The sequence below is a fragment of the Dendrobates tinctorius genome, unplaced genomic scaffold, assembly GCF_039654945.1.
Source record: "Dendrobates tinctorius isolate UK_male_01 unplaced genomic scaffold, ASM3965494v1 ptg000143l, whole genome shotgun sequence".
Lineage (NCBI taxonomy): Eukaryota > Metazoa > Chordata > Amphibia > Anura > Dendrobatidae > Dendrobates > Dendrobates tinctorius.
Genome location: NW_027361810.1, coordinates 1,684,665 through 1,692,930, shown reverse-complemented (window position 1 = coordinate 1,692,930; position 8,266 = coordinate 1,684,665). Strand labels below are relative to the sequence as shown.

The 8,266-nt window shown below is 47.9% G+C and overlaps 1 protein-coding gene across 2 annotated transcripts in view; it reads right to left on the bottom strand.

Annotated features, from left to right (window-relative positions):
• Window positions 1-603: 603 nt before the first annotated feature.
• LOC141049143 (uncharacterized) overlaps window positions 604-8,266 on the bottom strand; it is a 75,900-nt gene continuing 68,237 nt past the window's right edge. Inside the window, exons 6-8 of one of the 2 annotated variants that reach the window (XR_012220262.1) lie at window positions 7,743-7,888; window positions 5,894-7,462; window positions 604-5,803 (exon numbers count right to left, since the gene is read on the bottom strand). Coding sequence is in view for 1 of the 2 variants with exons in the window: in XM_073545298.1 (XP_073401399.1) it covers window positions 6,664-7,462; window positions 7,743-7,888 (945 nt within the window). In the remaining variant the exon portion in view is untranslated. Of the gene's footprint in view, window positions 7,463-7,742; window positions 7,889-8,266 lie in introns of both variants that reach the window. The other variant, XM_073545298.1, reaches the window with a different exon arrangement.

The following is an 8,266-nucleotide window of genomic DNA, read 5'->3' as shown; positions in this document are numbered from 1 at the left end:
CTCTCGCTCTCCATATCTTCGCGATCCGATTCAATGTTTCTATTGAGGTGAGGAGGACACAACTTATCTCTGGACCATTCTGGGATTTTGCACACAAGTTGTTTCCAGCCTCACTTTTCTGGACGTCACCTTGAAGTTTCGTTACATCCAGTCACTTCTGAGCTGCACTCTTTTATTTCCTGACATCCATCTGATGATCCACACACAGGAAAATATCATTTGTGTTTCCTGCTGAAGGCGACAAGTTAATGAAGTGTTCGCTATTAATGATTGCGGTGAAAGCGCTGCAGAGAAGGCTCGACCTTGATGAACAATTCGCTGGCCACATTTGTCCCGACGCGTTTTCCATCCCTCATCAATGCTGGTTGTGGCCTCATCAGTATAACGAGCCGCTGCTCCGTGGAGCGATAAATCCTCCGCAGCCACCAGTATGACCAGTCTGACCAGTTGGGTTTGTTTAGAGTAAAAAAAAAGGCAAAATAACAAAACGTAAACAGCGCCACATAAGATCCTCTATTATTAAGGGCGACCTGCGAATTCTGCCGACCCAGCAACTGAGAACGCGACAGCACCCAACACAAACCAAGGAGACGGAGACGCTGCTGCGGCTGCTGACGTTTTATTGGAGATTTTCCAGCGCTGGATTTTGCACATCATTTGCATTTCATAGATTAATAACCAACACACAATGAGTCTGAAATCTGCGTCAGCGACCTCCGGCGAGGACGCGGGAAAGTGCAGACGATCCGACAACGCGGAGCTGAAATGTATGTCATGGAATGTAAATATTTACAGATGGGTGATGATGTCACCGGTGCAGGATACAGGGCTGCGGCACGGTGCCAGCGATGCGGAGGATCGATCACAGACGAGATCGGGATAAATGGCCAATAATGACCTGCAGGACAGCATGGAGGGGTCTGCTCCCTGCAGGGATATCGGACCACACTGCATCTACCCTCCACATCACCGGACCGCAGAATCCGGCTCCCGAGGCTGCAGCACATAACACAGGAGTTGGTCTCATTATTTTGCACCATGGACCCATCCATCAGCCATCGCTCTTCTTGCCCCCTGACACAAGCCCACATGTTCCTGACTAGAGGTGACACCAGCGAGGACACAACGCCATGACATGACCTCAGCCGTCAGATGGCCATTTCCTATAGACCTGGATCAGCAATTTACAAAGTTCATAGAAACGACATGGTGATTCCCCCGGAGATGAGAAACTTTATTCTTGGCGCTCATGAGATTGCAGCGTTTTTGTGCCTATTCATCAGCAATATTGTGCCCCGGACAATAACGACTAGAACAAGTGGTAAAGCCGTACAGCACATTCAGCTGAGCTCCATATGCAGAGCCGAGCTTCGTGTGCAGAGCCGAGCTTCGTGTGCAGAGCCGAGCTCCGCGTGCAGAGCCGAGCTCCGCGTGCAGAGCCGAGCTCCGCGTGCAGAGCCGAGTTCCGCGTGCAGAGCCGAGTTCCGCGTGCAGAGCCGAGTTCCGCGTGCAGAGCCGAGCTCCGTGTGCAGAGCTCAGCTCCGCGTGAAGAGCCGAGCTCTGTCTGAAGAGCTGAGCTCCGCGTGCAGAGCCGAGCTTCACGTGCAGAGCCCAGCTCCGTGTGCAGAGCCCAGCTCCACGTGAAGAGCCGAGCTCCGTCTGAAGAGCCGAGCTCCGCGTGCAGAGCCCAGCTCTGCGTGCAGAGCCCAGCTCCGCGTGCAGAGCCCAGCTCCGTGTGCAGAGCTCAGCTTGGAGGACAACAGCTCCACTGTGCGGGACCACGTTCCACCGGCTGCACAAACACTGCATTTCTGTCGGGTTTTTTTTTTTGCAGAAACTCTCCTGCTTTTAACAATTGAAACAATACTCCCACTCGCTGTGTATTTCAAGGCGCTTTGTACTGTGTGTTTTTTGGTCTCTATAGACTTCTAATGGAAGATCCAGAAAAAAATGTCTTTGTGAAGCAAATGCAATTTTTAAGTGCAGAATCCCAGAAATTCTGCACTAAATATGCATAAAAAATGGAACAATGCATAAAACCCCCTCTAATATATAGAGTAGATTGCTGGTGTGCGCTCTGGTGCAGAGAACTGCGGAATGAACGCGGCATCTCCATTACTGGGAACACGGCCTCATATTAATCCTTGTGCTTCTGGACCTGCCCTATGTTTGTGCAGTTGACTGGGCCCCGTATGTTCTGGATCCCATGAGCAGATGTGTATATACAGTTGTGCTTAGAAGTTTACATACCCCAGCAGAATTTTTGCTTTTTGGCCTTTTTTCAGAGAATATGAATGATAACACCAAAACTTTTTCTCCACTCATGGTTAGTGGTTGGGTGAAGTCATTTATTGTCAGACTGCTGTGTTTTCTCTTTTTAAATCCTAATGACAACCCAAAACATCCAAATGACCCTGATCAACAGTTCACATACCCTGGGGATTTTGGCCTGATAACATGCACAGAAGTTGACACAAATGGGTTTGAATGGCTACTAAAGGTAACATCTCACCTGTGGCCTGTTTGCTTGTAATCAGTGTGTGTGCATAAAAGCTGAGTGAGTTTCTGGGATCCAGACAGACTCTTACATCTTTCATCCAGCCACTGATATTTCTGGATTGTGAGTCATGGGGAAAGAAAAAGAATTGTCAACGGATCTACGGGAAAAGGTAGTTGACCTGTATAAAACAGGAAAGGGATACAAAAAGATATCCAAGGAATTGATAATGCCAGTCAGCAGCGTTCACACTGTGATTAAGAAATGGAAAACCACAGTCAGATGGAACAAAAGTTTTGTCCACAACTGCCAGGAAAATTGTTCAGGTTGCAAAGAAAAACCCACAAATAACATCAGCTGAAATACTGGACTCTCTGAAAACTAGCTGTGTGGCTGTTTCAAGATGCACAATAAGGAGGCACTTGAAGAAAAATGGGCTGCATGGTCGAGTTGACAGAAGAAAGCCATTACTGCGCAAATGCCACAAAATATCTCACCAATACGCAAAACAGCACAGAGACGAGCCTCAAAACTTCTGGAACAAGGTAACTTGGAGTGATGAGACCAAAACTGAACTTTTTGGCCACAATCATAAACATTACATTTGGAGAGAGGTCAGCAAGGCCTATGATGACAGGAACACCATTCCTACTGTAAAGCACGGAGGTGGTCGCTGAAGTTTTGGGGATGTGTGAGCTACAAAGGCACAGGAAACTTGGTCAAAGTTGAAGGAAAGATGAATGCAGCACGTTATCAGCAAATACTGGAGGCAAATTTGCAATCATCAGCTCGGAAGCTGCGCATGGGACGTACTTGGACGTTCCAACATGACAAAGATCCAAAACACAAGGCCAAGTCGACCTGTCATTGTCTACAGCAGAACAAAGTGAAGGTTCTGGAGTGGCCATCTCAGTCTCCTGACCTCAATATCATTGAGCCACTTTGGGGAGATCTCATACCAGACAGCCCAGGAATTTACAGGAACTGGAGGCGGAGAGTGGGCAGCTTTACCATCTGAGAAAATAAAGAACCTCATCCACAACTACCACAAAAGACTTCAAGCTGTCATTGATGTTAGAGGGGGCAATATACGGTATGGGTGTGTGACCTTTTGATCAGGGTCATTTGGATGTTTTGGATGTCATTATGACTTAAAAAGAGAAAACACAGTAGTTTGACAATAAATGGCTTCACCCAACCACTAACCATGAGTGGAGAAAAAGTTTTGGAGTTATCATTCATATTCTCTGAAAAAAGGCCAAGTGTTATGAATGAGTCACCGGAGGAGGAAAAAACAAAAATACAAGCTAAGTCCAGAAAACCGGAGAGGTTGGTAGCTAACGGATTGCAGACCCCTGATCCTATTCACAACAACTAACAGTAGCCGTGGGGTGTTCCTACGGTGGTCCTAGACACCTCGTTCACAGCCGGAGAACTAAATAAACCTAAAGAAAGAAAGGGGAAATCTAAACTGCCCCAGAGCAGACCCCAAAGCAATAGACAGCCCCCAACATGTATTGACGGTGAAAACAGGTGAAAACACAAACACAGACAGAAAGACAGGCTGAGCAAACGATGGGGCCCTCACTAACTAGATAGGACAGGAAAGAAAAGCAACTGTCTGCAATCACGCAAAAACCCTGCCAAAAATAATGTCCAACACGTCTGATAGAAAAGGCCCTGAAGTCACTAGACTTCAAAATCACTATATCAGCACTCAGGTATATTCTGAAAACAGAGCAAAGAGATCAACTGATCAGAGACAAAAAAGGAGTTCAGCCAGTCCCAACCAGGGCTGGCTGAACACAAACACTAAGTAAACCAGACAAAATTTCATGGAACAATAGCAGAGCAAAAACTTAGCTTTAGCAGACAGGACTAAACTGGAGGCCAGAGCTCAGAGCAGAGAGGATCACCAGCAACCCAGCAGGGCGTCGGCGGCCTTATATCCACTCAGAGATTCCGGATGTCCAATCACACTCCACCTGTTCAGATGACAGGTTTTTCCAATCCAAATCAATTTCACTACCTCCTTTCACCAGCAAAGGGAGTTCATCGGACATCAAAGGTGAAGGAGAAAATGAGCTCATAACAGCCAAGAAAGCAAAAATTCTGCCGGGGTATGTAAACTTTTGAGCACAACTGTATATATGTACACGTTTAGGAGCCTCTCACATGTTTGGTTCCCAGGATCTGTCATTTTCTTGTACAGATTTTTTGGTCTCTAAGGTTAGACTCTGGTTTCAGGATTAGAGATGAGCATGGTCCCTGAAATTTGTATCTGCCTCAATTCTTCCCAAAAATTTTGATTAGGACCAAACTGATTCCTCGTGAATCGAGAGTCTTCTAAAGATTTCAAAAGCCCTGAAAAGACTCTGAGGTCCCCTAAGACCGTACCCGACGCCTCTCCTGCTGCTTAACGTAATCACAGCAATGTGAGCAATGTCCAGGTGACCAAAGCAGAAAACAGAAGAGGAACCTACTGTGACCAATGATAGGAGCCTGGCACCTGACGCGCGCTGCACAAATCGCCGGCAGCAGGAATCAGGGCGGGGATGTAAGATTGTAATTTGTCAGATTTTTTTCTGCATCTCTCCGGAATGTCAAAGAAGAAACTTTCCATTTGGGATTTGCTGGAGATCTGCTAGAGGTGATTGACAGGTCCCTCCCATGTGACCACCTAGTGACCTGTCAATCACCTGGAGTGCTGCAGGGAGAAGCTGTCTGGGCGGCTCTGCACTGGTCTCGTCTCTGCCTTTTGTCCCTGACCAGTGAAATGCCAGAGCATATACCTGCTGCAATCATACTGCCAGGTCCCGAAGGTGCAGCAAGAATCATGGGAGAGGTTCCTCTTCATGACACAGAGCAAAACGGATTATTTATGTGTTTAAAATTAAAATATTAAATTTGTTAATATTATTTTTTATTTTGTTAATAAAATATATTTTTAAATATATTAAATTTGCATTAAATAATAATATTTATCCCGGAGGTGAAGTACCACAGTGCCCAGCATCTGCTACTACCGACCAGACACTTGGTGCCGAGGCTGCTACCTGCGCTGCAGCCTCCACATTGTTAGTGGCAGATGACGTGACACGGACGTTTCCTTTACCACGTCTTGTCATCAATAATCCCACGCTGGTAATGGAGGGCCACATGGTATTTAAATGCTGGTAGTTTGACGCAGAAAATACCTCCATATTGGGTACAGTAAAAGGAGACATGGGAAAGGTGCAAGAAATGATGAAAACCGCGCACGAGCAGAGCGCCATCATGGGATCCTTCGTCTCTGCTTTATGCCACCTGTAACATGGAAAAATGAATCGAGAATTACCTGAAGTTGTAAAATTCTAAAAAATTGTTCTGAACTCGCTTTTCGCAAAATCAACTCACTCATCTCTACTGATGACCGGATATATTTGTGCCCCCTCCTCCGCATCACCCTCAGGATGTTTGAGCCCCCTCCTCCGCATCACCCCCAGGATGTTTGTGTCGTCCCCTTCTCCTCCGCATAGACCCCATGATGTTTGTGTGCAGATATTGGGGTACCTCCTGTCCTCGTCTTAGGTCTTAGTTTCTGGATCTGTTGTATGTATTTGTACAGTTTTAGGTTCCCTGCTCCTACCCTCCCCCCAGGTTCCACATTCAGGATCTGGTAACTATGCGCAGATTTTTGAGTTCCCCTTTAGGTCTCGTCTCCTGGTCTGGTGTCTGTGTGCAGATTTTTGGGTACCATCTTCTCAAAGGTCCCAGTCTTGGGATCTGGTATTTTTGTGTAGATTTTTGGGTTCCTCTTTAGTTCCCCTCTCATGGTCTGGTGTCTGTCTGCTGATTTTTGTGTACCACCTTCCCCCGGGTCCCAGTCTCGGGATCTGGTATTTTTGTGCAGATATTGGAGTACCACCTTCCCCCAGGTCCCAGTCTTGGGATCTGGTATTTTTGTGCAGATATTGGGGTACCACCTTCCCCCGGGTCCCAGTCTCGGGATCTGGTATTATTGTGCAGATATTGGGGTACCACTTTCCCCAGGTCCCAGTCTCGAGATCTGGTAATTTTGTGCAGATATTGGGGTACCTTCTGTCCTCGCCTCACGTTCTGGTTTCTGGATCTGTTGCACATGCGTGCAGATTTTTGGGTGCCCCTGTGCTGCCCTCCCCCCGGTCTCAGGATCGGTTTTGCACCGTGCTTATCATTATATTGGGCAGCGCGTTACGCCGTTTCTTCCAGGATCCGAGCTCGCGGGAATAGCTCTTCATCTGCTGGAACCAGTGTTGAGTTCGGGAATAGTCAGAGTCCCGGAACACGAACCCTTCCCTCTTGACCTCAAGGAGCTCAAAGGTATCGTCACAGTCCGGATCAGAAGACACCACACAGTGGGCAAGTCTCAGGGGATCCCTGAGCATCACAAATTTTCCATTGCTTTTGTCTTTGATAAGAACCAGGACAGCGTCTTTCACCGTTCTGTCGGAGGAGCCGGCGTCCAGGCCGGAGTCTGACGTTCTCTTCACGTTGGTCATCAGTAGCGCGTGCACATTGTGGAACTTTAGAGCCTTACACCCCTTCTTCAGCCATTGCCCGTCTGTCGGCTGAGCCATCTGCAGGAGCCCCTCTTTGATGAAGCGCGTCTCCTCCCGGGGCCAGCCCACCTGCTTGATGGCCATCTCCCGCATCTCGATGTTGGTCACCTCCCTGTTCTTCCTGCTCTCCCTGCGGAAGGAGCGCAATGTCCAGGAGTTCCCCTCCTGCCTGGTCTTCATGTTGATGTGCTCTAAGTGCGACTCGATCCTGCTCTTGGCCTCCCATAAGCTGCTGTGATCTGGATGAAAGTCGGTTGTGCTCTTGAGGATCCGGCTCAGCAGCAGCGGGTACTTGGTGACCCTCTGTAATGGAGCCATGAGGAAGGATCGGAGGTTCATGCGGCGCAGGGCAGTGTTATCGTTCTGAGAAACGTCCAGAAAGATCCTGAAATGAAGAAATGATGGAGAAGACTTAGACATGGTCAGGACAATCCTCAACAACCGGCAGCATTCCCCTCAGATGGAGAAAAGCAGAAGATTACGGCAGATGCAGATGCTGCAGCGCCTCTTACTGGAAAAGTATCCTCATATCTGAATTGCACCTAATATTTAAAGGGACCATTACAGAATGTGAGAATTGTGGAAAACATGATCTCAGGAAAGGACCTTGGTCCCGTGTTGTATGATCTATGATCCGATCGGTGTGGTAGTCCTGCGCGTCTCACCTGAGAAGCTCCTTGTCTTTCTCCAGAGCGTTCAGCGTGGCCATGGAGGTCGGTTGCTGGAGGCAGTAAGTCTGGAAGGCAGGAAGCATGTTCACAAAGTCCAGGAAAACCTCCCCGATGCAGACGGTCATCAGATCATCGTCCCCCTGAGAACACACAGTGATAAGTGTCAGCAGGACCCCGAAGCTGCTCCTATACAAGATTGGCTAAAGGGGTTTTCCAAGATTAGGACATGGCTGCAGGAACAGCGCCACACCCGTCTACAGGTTACACGTGGTACTGCAAGTTAATCCTCTTTCACTTCAGTGGAGCTGAGCTGCAATACCAGACACGATCCATGAACAGGGGTGGTACTGTTGCAGAAGAAAGCCGCCATGTTTATCTAATCCCGGGCCAGGAGCTCAAAGAAGTGTCACAACTAAGGCTGACTACACATTAGATACGAGGGGTTTTAGCATCCGCTTGGATGACAGCTCCTCAACATACACATGCATGCTCAATTCAGCTGAGTGTGCAAGTGTTCA